The following is a 26,043-nucleotide window of genomic DNA, read 5'->3' as shown; positions in this document are numbered from 1 at the left end:
AAAAAGGCTTAGCGATGGGCGACCCTCTTTCTGGCATCTTAGCAGGCATTTATATGGACACAATAAAACACACAAAAATTATAACACAAATAAAAGGCGTATGTTTATGGCTGAGATTTGTAGACGATACTTTCATAATTTTCGACAAAAATGTCACTAATAGTGACGAGATCTTGGAGTCCCTAAACAAAATTGACCCCATTGTTAAGTTTACTAAAGAGGATGAGGTTAGGAACTCATTAAACTTTTTGGACTTAACTATTACACGCGGACATAATACCTTCGATTTTCGAATATACAGGAAACCTACACACTCTCCCTTAACTATTATGAATTCATCCCTACACCCCAAGTCCCAAAAACAAGCCTCCTTCTATAATTTAATTTATAGAGCTTTAAAAATTCCTCTTTCTCCCAACAATTTAAAAATTGAACTGAAGTACATAAGGAATCTTGCTCAACTCAACGGGTTTAAAATAGATATGGTCAACCGTTTGATTAATAAAATCAAAATTAAATTGTCCACTAACCTCATCCCAGAAAAACCTAAAAAAACTAGTTTCGCCACATTTACATATAACAACCATCAGATCGCAAATACTTTTTTTTTTTTTTTTGCTAGGGGCTTTACGTCGCACCGACACAGATAGGTCTTATGGCGACGATGGGATAGGAAAGGCCTAGGAGTTGGAAGGAAGCGGCCGTGGCCTTAATTAAGGTACAGCCCCAGCATTTGCCTGGTGTGAAAATGGGAAACCACGGAAAACCATTTTCAGGGCTGCCGATAGTGGGATTCGAACCTACCGCAAATACTTTAAAGAAGCACAATATCAATATAGCCTTCAGGACAGTTAACACCAAGCGAAACATATTTTTTAACCACAACAAGGTCAATCACAATAGCAACCATTATTCAAGGTCCGGCATATATAAACTAACATGTACACAATGTGATTTTTCTTATATCGGACAGACTGGCCGGAGCTTTAACACGAGATATCTGGAACATTATAACGCTCAAAAACACAATAAGTACTCAGCGATGAGCCAACATATGAGAGAAACGGGCCATCACTTTACATCCATAGAGAAAGATCTTACCATCATTAGAAGCATAGGTAAAGGGAAATTAATGAATGAACTGGAAAACCTACACATCTTTTTAGACCAAACCTACAATAAAAATAAAAATCTCAACGACATCAATGAAATTAAAAATCCTTTGTACGAATTAACACCTAGATTAATTAATATCGTGAATTCAGATCAAAACAAAATCCCTCAATTATTTAAATCTCCACACTCAAATGCTTCATCCACCATGCCAAAAGTTAAACCTGCCCATATTGCTTCTAGAAACTCCCCTCCAGCAACAGCACACACACCCATAGACCAGCCTACCCCCACTCTCCCTCCATGTCCCGCCCCTCCATTACCGCACCAGTACAACACCAGGAGTAGAAATGGTGATAAGACAGGCGCTGCCGGAACAGACAGGTCCATCTAGTATTAATTGAACAAGTAAGTCATTTTACAGTTAAGAGGTGTTAATTTAATACATTTTATCACAACGCGTGCTCTAAATTTTAAATTCAAAATTATTTTTCTACTTCATTACAGATATTCTTAAGATCCCTCCCAAAGACCAGGCAACACATCAATGGGAACAATTTTCACACAAGACTGTATCAAGTGTCTAGGATGTTTCTTCTCAATTAAGCAGCAGCCTAAAACTATGAAACAGCTTAATATTGTACTCTTGTCAATTCCTTGACGTTACATGAGACCCAAAGTCAAGACGCTAACAGTTTCATTCACAACGTTCTTGACCAGTCTACCTACAACAATCGGCTTTTAAATCTCCATTTGTGCATGACAACACATTTAAATATTAGTTACGTCAAGAACATGAAAATGAAAATCGTGGGTCAAACAAGCTCCAGTTTTAATATCACCCTTTCTCAAGACTTATGATTTAAAAAGAAGATCCGTTTCATTTTATTTTTATTTTTGAATATTTTAAGTTAACCAGAATAGAACTGCCAAGTTAAAACACATTTAATTTAAATTTATATTTTCAATCTTGACCAACCTACAAGCAACAATCAGTTCAAATCTCCATTTATTGTTGACGACGCATCCTGTCACCAGACACGGTACGTCAAGAACTTAATATGATATAGGGGTCACATAAACCCCGATATGCAATCCTCTTTACCGAAAAGAAGATCCATTTTAGTTTTGGACATTTTTCATATTAGATAGATTAGGACCAAAAAACTTAACTGTATTAACTTATGTTTGTATATAATGTATATGTTGTATATAGTGTATATATTGGTATGTTTATATTGGTTAATAAGGTCCCAAACCTTGACCTAAAGGTTGTTTACAGGCTGAAGATGCCCAAAATAATGGGTGAAACAACCTTGACCTAAAGGTTGTTTACAGGCTGAAGATGCCCAAAATAATGGGTGAAACATGTACCTGACCAAATAAGTCTACATAAAATCATGTAGATAATAACCACATTAAACGTGGAAAGTATTGAATAGGTGGTTTTTTATTAAATTATCCTTGATATCTATGCCTAACATACCACTTAGTCAGGCAGCTCTTCTTCTTTCTCAAAATTCTTCCCAACCCAAACATTGCAACATTTTTGTAACGCTACTCTTTTGTCGGAAATCACTCAGAACAAATCGAGCTGCTTTTCTTTGGATTTTTTCCAGTTCTTGAATCAGGTAATCCTGGTGAGGGTCCCATACACTGGAACCATACTCTAGTTGGGGTCTTACCAGAGACTTATATGCCCTCTCCTTTACATCCTTACTACAACCCCTAAACACCCTCATAACCATGTGCAGAGATCGGTACCCTTTATTTACAATCCCATTTATGTGATTACCCCAATGAAGATCTTTCCTTATATTAACACCTAGATACTTACAATGATCCCCAAAAGGAACTTTCACCCCATCAACGCAGTAATTAAAACTGAGAGGACTTTTCCTATTTGTGAAACTCACAACCTGACTTTTAACCCCGTTTATCAACATACCATTGCCTGCTGTCCATCTCACAACATTTTCAAGGTCACGTTGCAGTTGCTCACAATCTTGTTACTTATTTATCACTCTATAGAGAATAACATCATCCGCAAAAAGCCTTACCTCCGATTCCACTCCTTTACTCATATCATTTTATATATTTAAGTAAATTATTTATTTACACTGTTTATGCCCACATTGGAGCACCAAAATCAACCTTATACAATAAAATCTTCAAAAAATAAGTACAACAAATATAAGTTCATTTTATAACACTTGATCATTTTTTCTATTTGAAAAACTTCTTCATTCTAGACAATCTTGAAGCCTGTTCTTCTGCTGATATAGCAGACTTCTTACATTTTGATGTTTTAAGTGATAGTTTTGTATAGTTGTTGTTTGGATTCTTTTTTTTCTCTATTTTCAATTTGCTCTGTAGTAATTTTTAATTCATCCAAATCCATTTGAATTTCTTTAAACCAAGTGTTTTCTTTGTTTTACTATTCCAAAAGATATAAAAAATTGTTTTAGGAGTCTAAAATTTGGCAAACGGCATGTGTGTCCAAAAAATGCAATCCTCTACTTTTTTCATTATATCAATAATTGATTCACTTTCCTTGTAAATTACTGAATTGGGTATAAATCTCCATTGGCCATCAACCTGATGTTTTGTATTAATAATTGTCCGGATAATTCTTCTATCCACTTTCTGCAATTTGTCTGTTGTTGCTTGGGTATTTAGTTTGAATAATGTTTCACTTGCATATGTTGCTTCTGGTTTGATGACTGAGTTCTAATGGCAAAATTTAGCATTAAATGAAAGAGACTGCTTTTTTTTATAACTCGGCCATGTAATTTGTTGTGCTCATCTCAGTTTTAGTTCTATTATCTATGGGTGCTTTTTCATTAGCATTCCAAATGACAATTTCACCAAAATATTTAAATTTATTTACAACCTTTATTTTGTGAGTATTATTTAATATAATTTATTTATTTATTTCATACCACTAACAGAGATGTTTCTTCAATTACAGGTGGCTTAGTCACTATGCATTAATTATTAAAAATAACAAATGTTAGAAAGAACTTAATATCTAAAAATAAAAATATACAACATTATTATCAAGTAGAGTAGCAAACGGAATTTACAGCACATTAATACTTTTTCAAGTTTGAATATACTTAATATCTAAAAATTAATAAAAAAGTAGACTTTATTTCAGGTTCGAAGTGGACATATGACCTAAAATACTTAATATCTAAAAATGAATTAAAAAGTAGAACTACAGAAATTTAAAATAAATTAGGAATTAGTATCTACAAAAGAAATAACTCCAATCTTAGACTGACACCCATTAAAGCAACTGACATATAAAAATATTTCAGTTTTCCCTACATTTTCTTTATCTATCTTTAAATCATATAAATTTAAATAAAATAAAACACTAAAATGAAACAGAAATTAACCAAGAAATAAGTATAAATATAGTATGGTACATATATACACCTATAGGGTAAATCTTCAGAAATAGTGAACTGAACTCAAAGTGCCCAGCATAGTGCAACCATTACTTTAACTGTGTGCCTTCTTCAATAATTTTACATAATAATTGTATCTAACAGCAAAGTCTAGATCAATATCAGGAAATTTATGGACTGTGACGTTATAAGTAGTGCACATTCTGAACAGTGGTGAGCTTCTATAAAATACTGTTTTAGAATCGGAAGAAACAAGGGATGTCTGTGTCTTAAACTTCCTTTCCGGGTATTGAACGAGAATTGTTGTAGAAAGTAACTGTTATCTACCACATTATTGATAACTCTATGGAGGAATTTTTGATCATTTATTATACGTCTGTTTAATAATGAAGTGAAGTTAAATTCTTTCAGGAGATCGTTATAGTGAATTATGCCGCTAGGAACAAACCTGTTATATTTTTTAAAGTAAAGATAACGTAAGAAACGTTTTTGAATTTTCTTCACATGGTTTTGATAAGATTTATAAATGGGAGACCAAATTACCGACGCGTACTCAAGTTTGGACCTCACAAGTGTGTTGAACAAAAGTGTGAGGGCTTGGATATTATTCAGGTCTCTGGTGTGTCGGATTAAGAAGCCCAGTTTTTTGTAGGCATCATTAATTGTGTCATAAATGTGTGGGTTAAACGACAAATTGTTTGTGATGCGTACTCCTAGATCATTAATTGAATCGTGCAGTCGAGTAAGGAACTAAGTCAGATTTTGCTACTTTTCAGGAGAGCAAAAAAACTGATTTTCTTCGACACGCTTCAATGAATAGTTCCCATTATTTTATATAATATTTAGTTCAGTGATAGATATGTAACGGAGGTAACAGGAAAATGTTCAAGAAAAATTTATAAATTTTATGACTGTTTGAACTTTTTTGACTTAGTTCCTTTCTCCAATAATACCGGAAAAACTTTTGAGTTTGGGAATAAATCTCTCATACAGACTACACCAACATTTGTTATATATTAAACATAGCATAATGCAATACATAAGCACTGTTTACAGTTTATCCAACAGAAAAAATCAGGGAAAACAAATACAAATGACCTTGAAGCGCCAAATAACTACTAACCTAAGGGGAATTCATTGGCTGCGAATTTTTTTTTTTTTTTGCTAGGGGCTCTACGTCGCACCGACACAGATAGGTCTTATGGCGACGATGGGATAGGAAAGGCCTAGGAGTTGGAAGGAAGCGGCCGTGGCCTTAATTAAGGTACAGTCCCAGCATAGGCTGCGAAATAATGTCCAAATAAAATGCCAAAGCATCCTCATTCGCAACATATTTCAACAGCTTACGCAAGTCCTTTATCTTCTCAGCTTTTATTGGAACCCCACCCTCTGGATATGCTGCCATTGGTTGCAAGGAAAATGTGCAAAAGTTACCTTTCCCAAGATGAAACGTATGTTTCACAATGCTGTTTATGAAGGGAAGTGCTACAAGAACTTCTGGTTTCTCTGCCCTATATCTGTATTCTTTAAACGAAGGAGAAAATGCAATCTTTCCAGCACGAGGAGTATTCTTTGTCGATGTTTCAGCTGATAGTCACTTTTTTTAAAAACTCAGCCCACCACTTGTCAAAATTAAGTACTGCACTTGAGTCTACTAACTTAACTGTAACATTTGCTTTGCTGTTTACAATAATTGCCATGTACTCTTCGATAGTATAAACTCTGTCTACTTTTTTAATGTTTTTCTTAAATACCCCAAAGTCCCTGTCGCATGGTAGGAATGAATGACCCCTCTCGGGAAAGTACTGTCTAATCTCCTTAAATCGATTTGAAGCTGCCAGGCCTAGCATTAGTCTTATGACCGTATGGTTCTTATTTTGGCCTGGAGAACCATCAGAGAAAACGTGTAACTGGTCAACATTTTCTGACACAAATTCGTCTATATAATCTTTCAGGAAAGAAGCAACTTCATTCGCACCCTTCTTTCCTTGGCCTTCATGATACATATACACAACACACTTGTCCGTTGCAAGATCATGAATACAAAACACATTCACCCACAACTGTCTCATGTAAAACACTTCTTGCACCGGTATGTGTGGCAGGGGCAGATTTTGCATAAAGTCAAAGGCAAGGCCTGTCACTTTGTCATTTGTTCTGCATAGTGTTGCAACTTCTTTCAAAGATCTGTAGAATTTCCTGCTTCTTCTTTTATGAAGATCATATTCAGCCTGAGCTGCACGCTTTGCTGATTCACAAATATGTGGACTCCTAAGTTTAGCTGTGAACTCCTCACATTTGCTGCAGACATCGATCTGTGGTTGTCCGAATCGGTAGTTATAATTCTCAACAAAATAAGTCCTGTAGAAGCTGTACTTGACTCAACACTCCGGGTATTTTGTGACAAACATGTTGTGCATTTCTTTAACAGTTAAGCGGGCATCTAAGTAATGCACTTCTTTCCCTCCATAATGAGTCCGTTTCAGAAGGAATGATTGAATATGATCGGATATCAGTTTAGTGATATCTTCCGGTATATTTCTGGTATTTGGATTGGTTCCTCTCTTGTCCGTGGGAATTTCTCCATGAAGAAGAAGAAGCATTGTGATACGGAATACTCTTTTCTGAGTGACGGCATGCATGCTCATAAAAGCTGAACGACATACATTCTTTCTATTGTTGCCATCCATAACAAAGTAAGTGAAACTTGCTGCTCGCTGCTTTGAATTTTCATTCCTTGGTCTTTTGGTCTTAATTTCATTCTTCTCGATGAGGCGCTGCAAGTGTAAATCTTGTGCATCCTTACTGGGAAGTTGAAGAAACTTGGAAAGAATGGACATGCGAACCTCTTCGTTGATAATCCCAAAGCACTTCTTCCTGCATCTAGAAGAATAACATATTATTAATACTAAGTATAAATCTGTACCATACGTATTGTTATCTAAAACAAGAGTAGAAAGTTTGGTTGCATATTAGAATATTATTTACTAAACAAACCCTAGTAATACTTCTCAAGCTCCTTACTTACCTGCAGTCAGAACCGGTTTCTTTGCCTTCCACAACTCTCCCACGTTTATTCACATATGCTAGTCCTCTGAGTCTAGCGTGTTTCAGAACACTATGTTTATGGCCCTCAGGCTGTGCTTTCCTTTTCTGAGTCATATTCTCAAATGTAATACAAAGATCACTTTGTCATCCACCGAGATACAAACTGAAATACTGTACACTATAACCCACCATGTACCGTACGATTTCTGTTTCCCTCCAGTATGTTGTCCTTTGTGTTGTACCAACGCCGTAAACTGAAATATCCCCTGTTATACCTACATCGCATGCAACGTGCAGCAAAGAATGGAACTCATGAATAGCAAGTGGTGAAGAAACGCACTAAGTCATCGACTTAGTGCGTTTCTTCACAATATGCCTGATGTCCATCCACTGTTTCTCCCACAAGGAGAAGGCTGACTTATTTCTTTCCTTTACCAAATGATAGGTCTTGGTTATGTGAGGTAAATGAGGCAATAAAATGAAAATGGCCGATTTTGACTTAGTTCCTTACTCGACTGCACGATTCAATTGAATTATTGATGGTTATGAATTTCATGTTTTTGGTCCGTATTGAACTGAGAATAATATATAAGTAATAATAATAATAACGTAAACGTTTCCACCTTTTCAATACTACAATATATTCACAAAATTACAAATTATACGGTACTAGTTTCGACCCATCTAGGGGTCATCATCAGCCGTATTGGAGCAAAGATCATTTGTGGCGAAATCCTAAGACAATGTTATTTTAAAGAATAACAAGTGAAATGAGATGTTATGGTAATAGTTAATAATACAAGGAATATACATACTAAGAGGTTTTTAACAAAGAATAAAGTATAAATGGGGTGTTGTAAAAATTATAATCATGGAAATCAGTAAGTTCTTGTATTGAAATGAAATATGGCTTAGGAAGAGGGCTTAAGGTGGGGCTGAAGGGTGCGGGAGAAAGTGTAATTGTCTTGGAAAAGTACCTTTGATTAAAAATTATTGCCTCATTTACCTCCAGTATGTTGTCCTTTGTGTTGTACCAACGCCGTAAACTGAAATATCCCCTGTTATACCTACATCGCATGCAACGTGCAGCAAAGAATGGAACTCATGAATAGCAAGTGGTGAAGAAACGCACTAAGTCATCGACTTAAAAATCAAAGGTACTTTTCCAAGACAATTACACTTTCTCCCGCACCCTTCAGCCCCACCTTAAGCCCTCTTCCTAAGCCATATTTCATTTCAATACAAGAACTTACTGATTTCCATGATTATAATTTTTACAACACCCCATTTATACTTTATTCTTTGTTAAAAACCTCTTAGTATGTATATTCCTTGTATTATTAACTATTACCATAACATCTCATTTCACTTGTTATTCTTTAAAATAACATTGTCTTAGGATTTTGCCACAAATGATCTTTGCTCCAATACGGCTGATGATGACCCCTAGATGGGTCGAAACTAGTACCGTATAATTTGTAATTTTGTGAATATATTGTAGTATTGAAAAGGTGGAAACGTTTACGTTATTATTATTATTACCTGTATATCAATTGAATTAACCTGCGTCAGTAATTCGTTGTTGATAGAGTACACGTGTTCTTTAGGGAATTTTCCGTGTGTAATTTTCATGAAGCAACATTTCTTTATATTGAAATATAAATTATTTTCTACACTCCATTCGTATAATTGATTTAAATCGCCTTGTAGTTTGTTGATGTCTCCATCACATTTTATTTCTTTGTAAAGTTTTACATCATCCGCATATAAAAGGTAGTTTGAAAACTTAACCTTAGATGGGAGATCGTTAACATAAACGTTAAACAGCAACGGACCCAGGTTTGAACCCTGTGGAACACCAGAACAGACAGAAAAAAATGTCTGAATTACAGTTGCAATATGCTACATACTGTTGCCTGTCTCTAAGGTAGGATGAAATCAGTGATAGCATTGGCGAAGTCTTTCCAAATTCAGAGAGCTTTTTCAATAAAATATCGTGATCAATTTTGTCAAAGGCTTTCAAAAAATCCAAGTAAATTACATCAACATTTCCCTGTCTATGTAGAACATTAAAAGAATACTGCGCAAAATTAACAACTTTGCTTATTGTTGATCTACCAGGCATAAAGCCATGCTGATATTCACTTATCGCCCTCTTTACATGAGCGAAAATACGACAATATAAAATTTGTTCTAGGATTTTGAATGGAGCGCATAAAATACAGACAGGTCGATAATTCTCAATCATCTTATTGTTCCCAGATTTAAAGATTGGACAAACTCTCGATATTTTCCAGGCTTTGGGAAATGTCTGCTTCTTAAGTATCAAATTATACAGTCTCAGAAGAGGAATGAGTAACACTTCAGAACATGCTTTTAGGATGTAGGGAGGTATCCCATCAGGGCCACATGATTTTTTGGACTTTAATTTCATAATAGCTGCTTTATATTCACTTGTGGTTATAAATTCTACTCCTAGGGAATCGTTTACCAGTAATCACGGTGTATCAGGAATAGCATAAGAAGGTGGAGTAGAAGAGTAAACAGATTTAAAGAACGTTACAAAACCATTGGAAATACATTGACTATTATCTAACGTTATATTATTAAGTTTCATACTCTGTAAGGGTGGATCTTTTTGAGTTTGCGTATTTTTAATAAAATTCCAGAATGATTTAGTATCTTTCGTGATGTTGTTTTGAATTTCAGAGATATAACGATTGTACGCTTTGTTGATTAAGGTTTTAACACATTTCCTGAGTTGTTTATATATATGTTTACTATGATCAGAAAATTTTTGTCGTCTTCTATGCAATTCTTTCAACTTAATATTATGGATTATTTCTGAAGTAAACCAAACCGGGTATTTAGTTCTCCAAAAAATACTCTTTTGGGGACCGTGGCTTCAAATACAGAATTTACTTTCACGTAAAAATGTTCTACTGCTTCATCTACATCTTCAATTTTTTCCAACTCAGATCAGTCCGTTTCTCGAAACATGTCATATATACCAAGAAAATTTGCTTTCTGAAAATCATATGCTATAGTACGAGTTTGTTTTATTCGATCACGTTCACCTCTTGGTTCTAGAAGAATTGTTAGTGCAGGGTGGTGTGGATCTTCTGGGACTAACGGATATTGCTCTCTACTCACAGTAACACCACTTACATTAGTTAAAACGAGATCAAGAGTTCTATCATTAACATTCAAAACATTATTGAGAGATTTCAATTGATACAGAGACATAAAATTAGCTAGGGACTTGTATCCGATTCCACCATTTAACATGTTATAATCTGAACTAACTATTAATGGAAGGTTGAAATCGCCTACAAGTATGATATCCTGGCTTTGAAGATTTTCATTAGTTTCAAATAAATTATAAAATGTTAAGTATGTTTCTAGATCACTGGCAGGTGGAAAGTATACAGATACAATGTAGTATGTATGATGGTGCAACACTATTTTAACACATACTGCCTCAATATCCTTAAATTTTAAATCTAGTTGCTGTGACATAATCTCCTGATTGACAGCAATAAGTACCCCTCCTCCCCTCTTGGTACCCATTCTATCTCTACGATATACATTATACCTATTATCCAAGAGTTCACTATTGCTGACGTCACTACTTAACCATGTCTCGGAAATTAACAATACATCATGTCCTGAATCGGTACTATTTACGCAAAATTCATTTAGTTTGGTGTTGAGTCCTCTCACATTCTGATAATAAATAGAAATTATATTAGAGTCCATTATGAGTTTGAGAGATAAGTCATTTTAGTTTAACCTACTGACGTCTTCAAGTGTTTTCAGATTATACACGTACTGGTCCTCTTCCCGCTTGCGAAGCTTTATGTTGCCTGAAGGATCAACCCACAAATACGCGTAGTTCTTCTCATTCTTCAATCTGCGCGCATGTCCAAGAATCTTCTTATGATAAGGAGTTAAGTTCTGGTTTATGTACATTATTCCATTACTTGGAAAGCCAAGCTGGGATGTGTTCAGATTCCTCTTCACTTTACGTCTCCGAATAAAGTTTTCTTTATCTGTTCTCCACACAAACTTCACAATGATTCCCGCTGAAGACTGGTGGGGTTGTTTCTTTAATCTGTGGCAGGTGTCGATCATTTCGTTGTTCACTTCAATGTCCAATGCTCGACCTAACACCTTCACTAATTCCAGCGTGTCAGCAGTTAGATCGGTACCAGGAAGATCTCAGAACGATTCCCTTTGTAGGCGCTGCCTCAAGGAGATTGAAACTCTTGCGCATGTTCTGGGATCTTGTCCTCATGGTGAACTTTTAAGGAATACGCGTCATCATAACATTCACTCGTTAATTGTGGCAACGCTAAAAGACCATGGTTTCCAAGTATTTGAAGAGGTTCATGGCTTAGCAGACAACGGAAGCCACAGAAGGATTGACATCATTGCTTTCAAGAATAAGAAGAGAGGTTACATCATCGACCCCACAATTCACTTTGAAAGCCATAAGTCGCAGCCCTCAGATGTTAACCTAGAGAAAAGGAATATTTACTTACCAACAATTCCTTACTACAGGGATAAATACCAGATAGAGGAAACGACATAGTAGGTCTGATGATTGGAGCAAGGGGAACGATTCCCGCTTTTGCCGCTAATTTCTGGAAACAGATGTCTCTGCCAGTTACAGCGTTTCGGGAGATTGCCATCATAGCCTTAAGAGGCTCACTGATAATTCTAAGAAATCACTGTTACAATTAGGTTACCTTCAACATTTATCAAGTACAGTATATCTATTTATCTTCTAAAAATAAATGTAAAAGTATACTTTGTCGCAAGGCAGCCTCTGCATGAGAGGAAGTATTTCATAAAATAAAAAAATAAATAAATAAATAATAATAATAATAATAATAATAATAATAATAATAATAATGATAAGAACAACAACAACAACAACATAAAACAGAGTAGATACATGCACAGGAATTGAGATTGGATACTATGATAATATAACAAATGAAGACAAGATAAGTCACGCTAGTGGTCGCACAGATCACACTGGTGATCCACAAGAATATTGCTTTATAACCCAACAGCAATCAACCAAGTTTAGCAATAGAGAGGAGTGACAAACAGTAAATGGCTGGATCACTATTGTAATCTGCATGACCACTGGAGTATTAACCTTCTAAAAAAAGTCGACAGGGGTAAGATCCACCAATTCTATGAAGAGTATGCCTAATTGCAGAATGTGCTGGACGTGCTGATACCACAGTCTTGTCCGAGTTTCCAGCGGGGCATTTTCTAACAAAATTGGCAGATGATCTTGCAGTTGTTTGGGTGCCTTCAATGAAGTGAGCTCGAATGAGCTGGTTGTCAATTACTCTGCACCATAAGTTGACACTCCTAGGATGCTGTCATTTCACCTGTTGAAGCAAATAGGATTATCCACAGACCAGTAATGCATGTTTCATAAATTCACTGACCCATGCTTTATGAAACCCGCTTCATTGGTAAACATGTCTAACTGCAGTGAATTCTCTGTTAATGACTATTCACAGAAATTCACTTGATTATGATAGTCATTTCCATGTAATTCCTTGTGGAGCAACACATAATATTGGTGATATTTGTGTTGATGCAGTATGTGTATTTACACTACTTTGACACATTCCACTGCCTCTAGCAATATAACGTGAACTAATGTGTGGATTCACGGCAACATAAGCTAGTACACCAACTTCACCTGCTTCTGCTGTGATGGGTTTGCTACAGACACATTTGCCATGTTGTTACACTACCTGTTTCAAATCATTGTTCTAGAGGTTTACAAATGTGCAGCACAAGAGGTGTTCTCTGTCAGAATATCCTGCATACAACCTATAGGCTTGTGCTGCATTTTTCCTATACTCACCATAGATCAGTGTGACCATGGCATGAACCCGGTTCGAAACCATATGTTTATACTGTTTATTCAAATAGGGTAGAAACTATACATAACACATTTCTGATTTTGTTTCCACAGGCAGTGAAAGTCTACGTAGGGGGAAATGAAATTGAAATAATTCCAACAGAACAAGGAAAACTCCAAGTTTCTGCAAGTGGTCAGCTGCTGGATCTCAGTGGGAAGGATTACTACTATCCTTCGTATCATTACATTTACACGTAAGTAAATAGGATTTAGTTGTCATTTGTAGTTCTGTTTGAACGGCGAAGAGAGAGAGGGGGGGGGGGGGGGGGGGGGGGAAGGACATGGATGAACATGAACATGAAAACACAGAAGATTGAGGACAATTTCCACATCTTCATACACTGCTATCTTCAAATAGGTTATCTCCTCATCAATCCCTGTTTTTCTACCCCTTACTCTTTTTGGCCCTTGACAAGCTTATTTCTGCTTCCCATCTTCATATGGAAAATTCTAAATTTCCATAGAGGGAATGAGATATTTTTCACTGATAGAGCATGTAAAAAACATATCAGATGTAAGGCTTTTCAGGCGTTTGCTCTATTAACCAGCATTTCATCTTAGGTCTGACACTAGACTCTTCAGAGTGGGATGTGTCAGACTCTACCCACTGACGCTGGGTGTATGCAGGTGAACTTATCAGAAGCCTATATAAGAGGCACAGTCTGATAACTGCATACGGGAGATGAATCCCACAATGGAATTATTGCCCGCCTAGCAATTCCGACTGGAAAATTCTAAATTCCCATAGAGGGAATTATATATTTTTCACCAATAGAGCATGTCAAAAACATATCAGATGTAAGGCTTTTCAGGCATTTCAGAATTTTTCATTTGGAATTGCTAGGCGGGCAATAATTCCATTGTGGAGATTCATCTCCCGTATGCAGTTATCAGACTGTGCCTCTTATATAGGCTTCTGATAAGTTCACCTGCATACACCCAGCGTCAGTGGGTAGAGTCTGACACATCCCACTCTGAAGAGTCTAGTGTCAGACCTAAGACAAAATGCTGGTTAATAGAGCAAATGCCTGAAAAGCCTTACATCTGATATGTTTTTTCCCATCTTCATAGCGAGGGCAGACTTTAACACTCACTGAGGGGCCACCTTGACAGATCAGCCTTGATGTGGGAATTATAGGATAAAAAGCTGGATGTTTATGTTTGTCCTATGTTCCTAGTCTTTCACAACCTGTATTCATTTTTAATAAACTTTTATGCCTTCCCTTTTCCTGTGTTGATCCAGCTTTCTTTTTATCCCATACTTCCCACATCAAGTCTTGAAGATCTGTCATGATGGCACCTTAAATAGTGTTGAAACCTCCAAGCCTAAAGAAGTCGGAGAGTAGAAATGAGCTTGCCATTGACAGGGAGGAGATTGGTGTAGAACAGCAATTGATGAGGAAAGAACTTGTTAATTTGAAGACAGTAGTGTATGAAGATGTGGAGAATGTCCTTGTCCTGTGTTTTTATGTTTGTCCTTGTCTCGACTTCCTATTTCTCCCTCTTCCCACGCTGCTCTGTCATTGTGTTTATCCTATTAATCTATATACAACTTAATCTCACACTTCAATGTCAAATTAGGTGCTTATGAAGAATACTATAATTTAAATGTATGGATCATAATGCTTATCCATGCAAAGACATTTGTAACTACAGAGTCCTTGCAATAAAGGCCGAAACCTCTCTGACAAAAATTATACTGATTTAGCAAACTTTCCTAACTTTCATCATATAAAATACAGGCTCATGAGGTCACCTATTTTGTCTCTCCCAAATAAATATCTGTTTGACTGTATTGATTTAAATGAAACTAAATAATGAATTGGTTCACTACCCAACAACAAAACAACATGATAGATGAGTTAGTGCCTTCCAAGAATATTCTTAAATTAATGAGTTTAGTTCTCAATTAAAGTACAGAACACCATGTTTTTACAAGCAAATTGGAAATCTCTGATTGAAATTTACGTGGAAATGTTGGGCATAAAGAAATGAAATTTTGAGGATACATTCATATTATAATGTAGGTGCTCACTAAGGGAGGATTTTTGGATATTCTGCCCTAAGGGGGGGGGGGGTGAATTTTTAAAATGAGTGTATCTATACCTCAAAAACTTAACAGTTTAAAGACGTGAAAATTGTTATTTGGAATTATCTTTAAAAATAAGGAAGAAACACATTTCTTTAGTTTTTGTAAAATCTTCTCAGGGGAGGGGGTGAAGAAATGAAAAAAAAGGGGAGATATAAGGATACTTACATCTCAAAAACTGAAGGTTAGAGTCATGAAAATTGGTATGGAATCTCCTTTAAAAATAAAGAAATACGTAAGTTCTTGAAGGGTTAAACAGAAGTGAAAAAGGAGGAGAATTTTTAAAATGAGTATATCTATAATACCATATCTCAAAAACATTACATGTTACAGACATGAAAACTGGTATTTGGAATCTCCTGTAAAAGTAAAGAAACACACATAATTTGTTTTCTGAAATTCCACTGAAGGGGAAGTGTTAAAGTGGGTGAATTTTTAAAATGAGCATAATTTCAGCATACCTTACAGACGAGAAAATTGGTATTAAAAAAAAAAAAAAAAAAAAGCAACACGCATTTTTTTTGTTGTCAAAAAGGAAAAAAAATACAATTGGGGGGGAGTAAAAATGACTGAAAAGGGGGATTGAATTATTTTTATTAGGATACTGGTATCCCCAAAGCTGAAGAAAATACAGATGTGAAAATTGATATTTGGAATCTCCTTTAAAAGTAAAGAAACAGTATTTTTTTGTTTATGGAAAATTCACTTAAGGGGATTGTAAAAAGGACTGCAAAAGGGGTTGAATTCTTTTTATGAGGTTACTTATATGTCAGAAACTGAAGATGTTAGAGACATGAACATTTGTATTTGGAATTTCCTTTAAAAATAAAGAAACACGTAGTTTTGAAAAGAAGTAAAGAACATGTTGAATTCTTCTTCTTCTTTTTTTTTTTTTACAAGTTGCTTTACGCCGCACCGGCACAGATCTTATGGCAACGATGGGACAGGAAGGGGCGAGGAGTGGGAAGGAAGTGGCCGTGGCCTTAAATAAGGAACAGCCCCAGCCTTTGCCTGGTGTGAAAATGGGAAATCACAGAAAACCATCTTCAGGGCTGCCGACAGTAGGGTTCGAACTAGCTATCTCATGAATACTGGATACTGGCCACACTGAAGCGACTGCAGATATCGAGCTCGGTTTGAATTCCCTTTATGAGGATACTTATATATTAAATACAGCTACGTTACAGGCGTGAAAATTGGTATTCGGACCCTCCTATAAAAGTAACGGAACACGAGATAATTTGTTTTCTGAAAATCCACTTAAGGGGAAGTGTTAAAGGGGGTGAATTTTTAACTACAGCATAACTACAGTATATCTCAAAAATGTAACATATTACAGACGTGAAATGTGGTATTTTAATCTTTTAAAAATAAAGTAACATGTTTTTTGTTTTGGAAAAAACACTTAAGAGGTGGGGGTTATAAAAAAGGACTGAAAAGGGGGTTGAATTCTTTTTTGTGAGGATACTTATATCTCAAAACATGTATTCTTTTGTTTTGGAAAATCCAATTGGGGGGCGGGGGTAAATGAATTGAATCCTTTACTTGAGGATACTTATATCTCGAAAACAAAGAATTTACGGATGAGAAAATTGGTATTTGGAATCTTCTGTAAAAATAAAGACACACGTACTTTGCGGCAGGGGAGGGGGTGTGGAATCAACTTAAGGGGGATGTAAAACAAGTTGAATTCTTTTTATAAGGATACAGATAAGAAACAGACTTAAAACAATACAGCCCTAAGGGAGTTTTGACTGGGGGTTGAGGAATGATGACAAAAATATGCATTTATATGAAACCGTTTGAATTATGAAGTTAAAATTTCAAATGATATCCTAGGTGTTAAATAACAGGTGTGAAAAAAATTTAACTGCTCAGAGTTAAATGGGGATTAAGATCCAAAAACAAATACCGTATTTACTCGTGTATTAGACTCCCCTTGGCTTTTTGAGACAAAGAAAATTTATAAAATAAATCTCTCATACAAGATCGCCCAACATAATTAGTCAGAGAAGAACAACAATTCTGCTTTGAAGTGGTTACAGGCCTTCTGCAACTCTGATGACATCACACAAATTTGTGAATAGTTTCATCCGTACGACCCACGCAATGAAAACGCGTCGAAGTCATGCAGTACATCTGTGTTTCGTAGTCAAGAAATGTCCGCCTCTGTACCATAGGCCTACTGCAGCTCTGATGAAGTCGCACAAATAGGTGAATAGTTTCATGTCCGACCCACGCATTGCAAGCAAACATCAGTCATGTATATATGTCTGTGTTTTGTAGTTAAGAATGTCAATGGAAATTCTAAGTTCCCATGGAGGGAATTAGATATTTTTCCACCAATAGAGCATATAAAAAATCAGATAAAAAATTAGATTTATGACTTTTCAGGCGTTTGCTCTATTAACCAGCGTTTCGTCTTAGGTCTGACACTAGAATCTTCAGAGTGGGATGTGTCAGACCCTACCCACTGATGCTGGGGTGTATGCAGGTGAACCCATCAGAAGCCTATTTAAGAGGCACAGTCTGATAACTGCATATGTGAGATGTCAACCAGCATAATGGTTAGCACAATTAGCTGCCATTCTAGGAGCCTGAGTTCAATTCCTGGCACCGTATTGCCAGAGATTTACGAATGGGAGGAAGGTTGTTTTGCTGTAAAAATGATACATGCAACTCCCTTCCACTGCGGGCCTGTCTAAGAAAGAACTGCACCACCTCAGGATGAGGAAACAAGTTTACTTTAGTTAAGAAATATTCACGGTTGTTGCTAGACCTATTAATATAGGCAGTCAAGATCATTAAAAAAGTGATTGTTTAATATCTTGTAACTCGGGCCAATATAGGGATTTTTGGGAGAGAACTCGGTTTAAAACGTGATAAAAACAATCCAATCACAATTGTTTTACTCGCCAATGTAGCTAACAAATAACAATAATATTGATTTTTATGTCCCCGCTTTCAACGATTTTTGGAGACGGCAAACAAAACATACTAGGGATATGTGCTAATAAGAAAAATGGGAGACAACGAACGTACAAAATTAAACATTATGATAATAAAACGCATTACTGCTATACCTGTAGATATCCATAAATGCGACAAACTTTCCTGTTATATATTTTTATTCTTTCCGTTGTGAAACTTTTGGCACTATTCAGGCAATAGCATACCTGACCTAAACAATATGGTCTCTCTTATCTCATTTACAGCTCTTTAGGTAAATTCTGATGAGATAAATGTAGAGGACAAGCATGAAATATACTTAAAACTAAGGGTCCGGCTTTCGACAGCCGCAGTTATCAAAAGATTGCTTCCAGTCTCTATGTATTACATTCGGAAATACAACTCGTAACATTTGCTAGTTATCAGCTGGTGGTTTGGCACGCTTTCAACAACACGACTTTATTCAGAAGGAGTGGCTTCTGCTACATATATACCAGCTGGGAATATCAGAGACCATCTCCAGAAACCACTTGGGAACAGCTTCACACAGTTTGGACTATAGTAAGGAACAAAACTATTTTTAAAAGGTTCAGAAAGACGGGATCTTGAATTGAGTCTCGATTGCAGTGCATGGCTGATGAGATGGCAGTGAAGATGACGTCACTTGGAATGACGACACACTGGTAGAAGGAAAGTTAGCGGTGCAAGACAATTAAAATTAAAGCAGTGATCAGGTTTACCGGGTGGTAGGCCTACTGCTTAACTGACAGAGACAAATGACTGCCCATCGAGTATGAAGTGAGACGAATATTCATAGTGAGTTTTTACGACTGTATGCCCTTCCTAAGGTCGACCTCATCAGAGAAATTAATGAAATTAAACAAATGAAGTGATATGAGTAACTAAAACGGATTATATTTACTTTATATGTAGGCCTAAAAGTCGTGGTCACCATTTATTGACCTTTTACATTTAGAAATAATGCCTTCCAATGAAAATAGCCAGTATAACTCAAATACATTCATAGGTTTGTTAAAGAACAGTGTAGAATGTTTACATGTACAATTTATAGCTCTTTATAGCTTAGAAGTCATGTGTTCAGTGCACAAAATTTGAGGTTATTGCATATTACTTTTTTTGGCTGTAAAAGTGGGAAAAAAGTGGTCTAATATGTGAGTAAATACGGTACATTCATTCTTTCCTCTAAACGGTTTAACATACGAAGACATAATTCCAAATAGCGGTATATATTTTAAATCCTAGGCGTGAAATAGGAAATATTTTATAACATTCCACCCATAAAGTGTTAAATGAGATTAGCTCCACAAACTAAATTATTCATCCCCCCAAAACTGTTTGACGTACAAAGTTGTAATTTTACAAGAAGGTCTTCTTTTATGTCCTAGGTGTAACATATTGTATATTTCAAAATATTTCTCCCATAATGGGGTTTAGATGGTGGTTGACTCTCAAAATCACAATATCCATTCCTCCGAAACAGTTTCAGGCACGAATTTAATATTTTTGTGAAGGGTGGTCTTCTGTATCCTAGATGTTAATAAATATTAAAAAACCTTCTCCCCCTTTAACAAGTATTCATTCCTCCATTACTGTTCGACGTACAAAATCAAAATTTCATAGGTTGGTCGTTTTACATCCTAGATGTTAAATAATATAGGATTTAAAACATTCAAATTCTTCTGTATAGGGTTCGAATGAGTGTTAGACCAGAAAATAAATTATCATTCCCCCAAAACCGTTTGATGTTCGAACTGAGGGTATATTTTACAGGCTCAGCTGACAGTGGACTCTCCAATATGTAAAATTTTGAAAACTTTCAGTTTAAAACTTATTAGCAAGAAAGAAATTACAAGAGGGTCCACCTTTTCAATACAATATATCAAGTAAATGATATTACGTCAGTCTTGGGAATAGTTTCAGCCACTTAGTGGCCATCTTCAGCCAAATAAAAATTAAACAGATTATGTGATAACTAAAACATATGTATACCAGACAAAGACAATGTTGCAGGAATAACTATAACATTAAAATAATAATAACAAAAATTATGGTTATGATCTTCTTGTCATAATTTGATGTATTTAAGTTGACTAAGGACCTAAGGCAAAGAAGTAAATCTCGAAATGATAGTCAGAATTAGGAATGAATAAACATACAGAAAAATTAAAAAGAAGAAAAATTATTTATGAGACCCGCCTCTAATGTCTGATGTAGAAGAAGCTGACTTGCTGGAGGAAGCAGGTAGGCCATGTAAACATAGGAGTAGATAGGGAGAAGAGGGGAGGGGAAGGGGAGTGGAAGAGAGTCCATGATTACTAAAGATAGGAATTAAAAAATGTTTGATTTCTCTGAAATTTCATTTAGGTTGAAGTTAGGATTGAAAAACTGTTCCAGATGGATAAAGCAATTTTCTGTAATATTGAGCAGGGGACCTTTTTATATAACTTCAAGAATTTTCGTGTCTTGGTTGATATTAGTGAACTTATGGTTAATATCACACATGTGCTCTCTCATGTCTCAGATAAAAAGAATTCTTCCTTTTATAATCTCTTTAAATTCCCCTTTAAGCAGCAATCTTGCTTTCTGCATCCTTCAGCCCCACCTTAGACATCCCTTCTCTCCTCCTTCCTTCTCTACCTCCTCCCCTCCTTTCCTTGGCCAGTCCTTTGTTTACATTGCCTGCTTCCTACAAGAAGTCAGTGGTTGCTCCCTACCCACTCCTTTGTTTACATGGCCTGCCTGCTTCCTCCAGCAAGTCAGCTTCTTCTACATCAGATATTAGAGGTGAGTCCCATAAATAATATTTCTCCTTTTTAATTTCTTTTCTGTATGTTTATTCATTCCTAATTCTGGCTATCATTTCCAGATTTACTTCTTTGCCTGAGGTCCTAAGTCAACTTAAATACATCATATTATGACAAGAAGATTATAACCATAATTATTGTTATTATACGTATTTTAATGTTATAATTATTCCTGCAACACTGTCTTTGTCTGGTATACATATGTTTTAGTTATCACATAATCTGTTTAATTTTTATTTGGCTGAAGATGGCCACTTGCTAACTGGTTGAATTACAAGAGGCTATCCTCATTTCTTCCGTATTGAAAGTCTGTTAAAAGGAGAACAATGAAAACTTTGACTTCCACCTATGCAATAAATTAAAAGCAATTATAAAATTAGAATCTCATCCTTATTTTATTGCTTAGTTGTTAAAACATAAGATATGTTTCGTTCATATTTTGAACATCTTCAGCTATAAATATTCTTACAAAATTGGTAACATTGTTTTAGAACTTACACTTATGGTTTGCCATTAACAAACTTATCCATAATCATCATCATTTCCCAACTCCAGTTTCCCGTGTGTGGTATACAAGTGCTCGCCATCTCTTTCTGTCTTCATACATCTTGTGATCCAGTACATCCTCCCATTTGTATCCTCTCTCCTACACATCTGATCTTACAGTCTCTATCCAATGTTTTCTTGGTCTTCCCTGTCGTCTTCTTCCTACGAGATTAAGGTCGAAATATTTTCTGGCAGATCTTTCCCCGTTCATTCTCATTATGTGCCCATACCACTTAAGTCTGCGTTTCTTTATGACACTGACAATATGAACCTCAATACCAGCTACTTTCCTATTCACTTCATTTCTGATCTTGTCCTTTGTGGTTGTTTGGTTCATGGTTCTAATGAATCTCATTTCAGTTGCTTGGATTCTACTGAAGTCTTTGTTTAGTAGGGTACATGTCTCTAAACCATACGTGAGGATTGGTATGAAGTAAGTGTGGTACATTATTGTTTTCGCTTTCTGTGGTATTTTGCAGTCGCAGAGAAGATTTCTGACTTGTCAAACTTATCCATAATAAACTTTAAAAAACCTCTTAAATATGAAACGTTTATATATTACGTTGTCTTATTGAAAATAATATGATTACTTGTTAAGTTTGAAACTTTAAAATCTTATTCTAATATTTAAAATACAATGCCATTAGTTAGTCTCTGTATAAATACATATTGTCTGTTAAATTGCTGAATGTCTTGAAATTATTTATTGTATACACATTAAAACATTTTGTTACAACTAGCGTAAACTTTTTCACATGTTGTACCATATGGAAATGAAATCTTAATACACTCTCAAAACAGCTGAGTTTAGGTGTGAATATTATTCTTTTTGTCCATAAAATGACAAAACTGATGCGCACTGTTGATTATAGGTTATGAATTTTGACCTACTTTAAATATTTTACGTCAAATTTTTCGAATTCACAAATTGCTTGTAGTCTTAACCATTGTAGGGCAATCCTACTGACGTAAACAGGGACTCAGTCAAATGGTGACAGTCAAGCTTTGGTGGTATTTAAGTGGTAATTTCATCCAAATTTACGTAAGCAAGTCTGTTGACATGTCTGTAAGAGGAATTTTTTTTGTAAGAATATGTTAAATGGTTTAAAAGTTGAAGAAACTAGCGTTAAAGGATCAGCACTTACCCCTTCTACTCCTGCCTGAATTTACGCTAGTGCACTCAGCTGTTTGATGACTGTTTGCGCTTCTTGTGTTGTATATGTGTCTCCATATCTGTGGGGTATGGGGAGAGGAGGTGACAGAGGGCAGCGTTCTAGCGAATGGGGTGATTCATGAAGAGAAATGTTCAGAAGTTGTGTGGGTGGGAAAAAGAAAGGAAAAGGACACCATTTTACTACAATAGAAAAAGATTTTAAAATAATCAGAAAGGTCAATAAAGGAAAATTAATGAATGAGCTGGAGAACATACATATCTACCTAGACAAACTCTTCAATAGAGATAAAAACTTCAACGATGAAGTAGAAATCAAACACCCATTAATAGAACAAATACCGAACTTAATATACACATTCAAACTCGATAGCATGAAATTGACAAGCAATTTTATCCTGGATAATAATAATAGTCAATCTACAAATACACAAACTCCCACCCACACAACTTCTGAACGTTCCCCTCCAGGAATCCCACCATTCGCTAGAACGCCGCCCTCTGTTACCTCCCTCCCAATGCCCCGCAGATATGGAGACACATATACAACACGAGGAGCACAAGCAGTCGTCAGACAACTGAGTGCACTAGCGTAAATTCAGGCAGGAGTAGAAGGGGTAAGTGCTGATCCTTCAACATTAGATTCTTCAACTTTTAAACCATTTAACATATTCTTACAAAAAAAAAATCCTGTTACAGACATGTCAACAGGCTTACGTAAATTTGGATGAAATTACCACTTGCATACCACCAAAGCTTGACTGTCATAATTTGAATGAGTCCCTGCTTGCGTCGGTAGGACTGCCCTACACTGGTGAAGACTACAAGCAATTTGTGAATTCGAAAAATTTGACGTAAAATATTTAAAGCAGGACAAAATTCATAACCTATAATCAACAGTGCGCATCAGTTTTGTCATTTTATGGACGAAAAGAATAATATTCACACCTAAACTCAGCTGTTTTGAGAGTGTATTAAGATTTCATTTCCATATGGTACAACATGTGAAAAAGTTTACGCTAGTTGTAACAAAATGTTTTAATGTGTATACAACAAATAATTTTAAGTCATTCAGCAATTTAACAGATTAGTAAATGTATTTATATAGATACTAACTAATGGTATTGTATTTTAAATATTAGAATAAGGTTTTAAAGTTTCAAACTTAACAAATAGTCATATTATTTTCAATAAGACAACGTAATATACAAACGTTATATATTTAAGAGGTTTTTAAAAGTTTATTATGGATAAGTTTGTTAACGGCAAACCATAAGTGAACAATGTTACCAATTTAACCTTGTAAGAATATTTATAGCTGAAGATGTTCAAAATATGAATGAAACATATCTTATGCTTTAACAATTAAGCAATAAAATAAGGATGAGATCCTAATTTATAATTGCTTTTAATGTATTGAATAGGTGGAAATCAAAGTTTTATTGTTCTCCTTTCAACTGGTTGAAGTCGAACTGCAGGTAAACCAGTTTTTGCAGGCCTCTACTGGGTAGAAAGTCAGTACTGCAAACTTCTCAATCAGTGGGATGAGTTGAATCACCTGGTGTATACAGTATATCATTGTTGGACCGAGAAAAACCGCTACGTGATAACATTTCAGCTTAAAACTCTAACCAGAAAGGTTCTGTCATCTAAGGTTCCATATTGCATGAACTATATCAACAAATTTTCGTTCTTAATGGTACATATGCTGCAAGTCAAACATTATCACATAATCGTATTTCGAGGCGCAATGATAGCATGTTAAAAATGCCATTCTTTTTATCATTAATCATCCCTAGAATCTTTAAAGTACTAATCTGAGTGGTCTAAATAGCTATGTTCTCACCAAGACCTATTTAATTTTTCATGTCATTAGAATTAGCTTTGCTAATTTTCTTTTTTTAATTGCAGAGTGCGTCAAGTGGAGGATGGCCAAGTGAGAATAACAACCGATGTATCAGGGATCTGGGTACAGCATAATGGTCATGTCCTCATACTGGTAGCACCTATGTGGCACAAAGGACAATTATGTGGAATGTGTGCAGATTTCAATGGTGATGGTAACAATGATGTTAGCTATCCACTGAGTCTACCATGTTGATGTTCATCCACCGAGTTTGTGATGAAAGAGAAGAACATTTAGTGAATCTCATACTATTTGGCAGTCAACACTCAATCTTGAACATTCATGTATGCATGAAGAAACTTTAAAAGTGAATTGGACTATATGAGGAATTCTAACCAGAAATTTCTCAGAGTTGTAAGATTTGAAACATTAGGAGATATATCATCAGTTTTCACTACAGCTGTCAATCATTTATGGGAATAACTAAGTTTGTATTTGTAAAATAATAGAACATTATCTTGCATAAATTGTATATAATAGACCTAATATTAATTTTGTATACTTCATTGTAAAGTGCATTTTTGATCATTTTTTTGATCTTGATAGTGACAAAAAAGAGTAATTTTCAGCAGCAAGACACAAGCAATTAGAACTTCATGAAGCTTAGCAAACCTGTTCATCGGTTAAACCTGTTGACATCACAGGGTTCATGTTTCTGTATATTAATGGAAATTAACTTGCTGTTGGTGGCAGGGTGAGCACATCATTGTTATCAAATATCAATGGAATCAAAAGTCGTGAACTTTATCCTGACAGAAACAAATAAACATACAATATAAGAAATTAAATGTGAAATGCCTTCAGACACCTTCAGTTACTCGTGCTCATTCCTCCCCATTAAATGCTTGCATGGGTCTAACCAGGCCCCCAGGAGAGTATATATATTATTAAATAAATACAGAATTTACCAAGTGATGATAATGATGCTAGTTGTTTAAAGGGGTAGAACATCTAGGTCATCAGCCCCTGATTAGAGATGAAACAAAATTAAATTTATATATATAAAATAAGAGTTTTGTCTGTA

At 35.5% G+C, this 26,043-nt stretch overlaps 1 protein-coding gene across 2 annotated transcripts in view; it reads left to right on the top strand.

The window, feature by feature from the left end:
- The window catches only part of LOC136866424 (vitellogenin-4), a 252,654-nt gene extending 226,847 nt beyond the window's left edge, over nt 1–25,807 (top strand). For both annotated transcript variants that reach the window (XM_068226732.1, XM_068226731.1), the window contains exons 22-23: nt 13,588–13,727; nt 25,025–25,807. In XM_068226732.1, the coding sequence (XP_068082833.1) occupies nt 13,588–13,727; nt 25,025–25,214 (330 nt within the window). In that variant the 3' untranslated portion in view covers nt 25,215–25,807. The remainder of the gene's footprint in view (nt 1–13,587; nt 13,728–25,024) is intronic.
- Nucleotides 25,808–26,043: the final 236 nt, after the last annotated feature.

Source organism: Anabrus simplex, chromosome 3 (genome assembly GCF_040414725.1).
Source record: "Anabrus simplex isolate iqAnaSimp1 chromosome 3, ASM4041472v1, whole genome shotgun sequence".
In the NCBI taxonomy this organism is placed as follows: domain Eukaryota; kingdom Metazoa; phylum Arthropoda; class Insecta; order Orthoptera; family Tettigoniidae; genus Anabrus; species Anabrus simplex.
The sequence above is the reverse complement of the archived record's forward strand: the minus strand, read 5'-3'. Positions and strand labels throughout refer to the sequence as shown.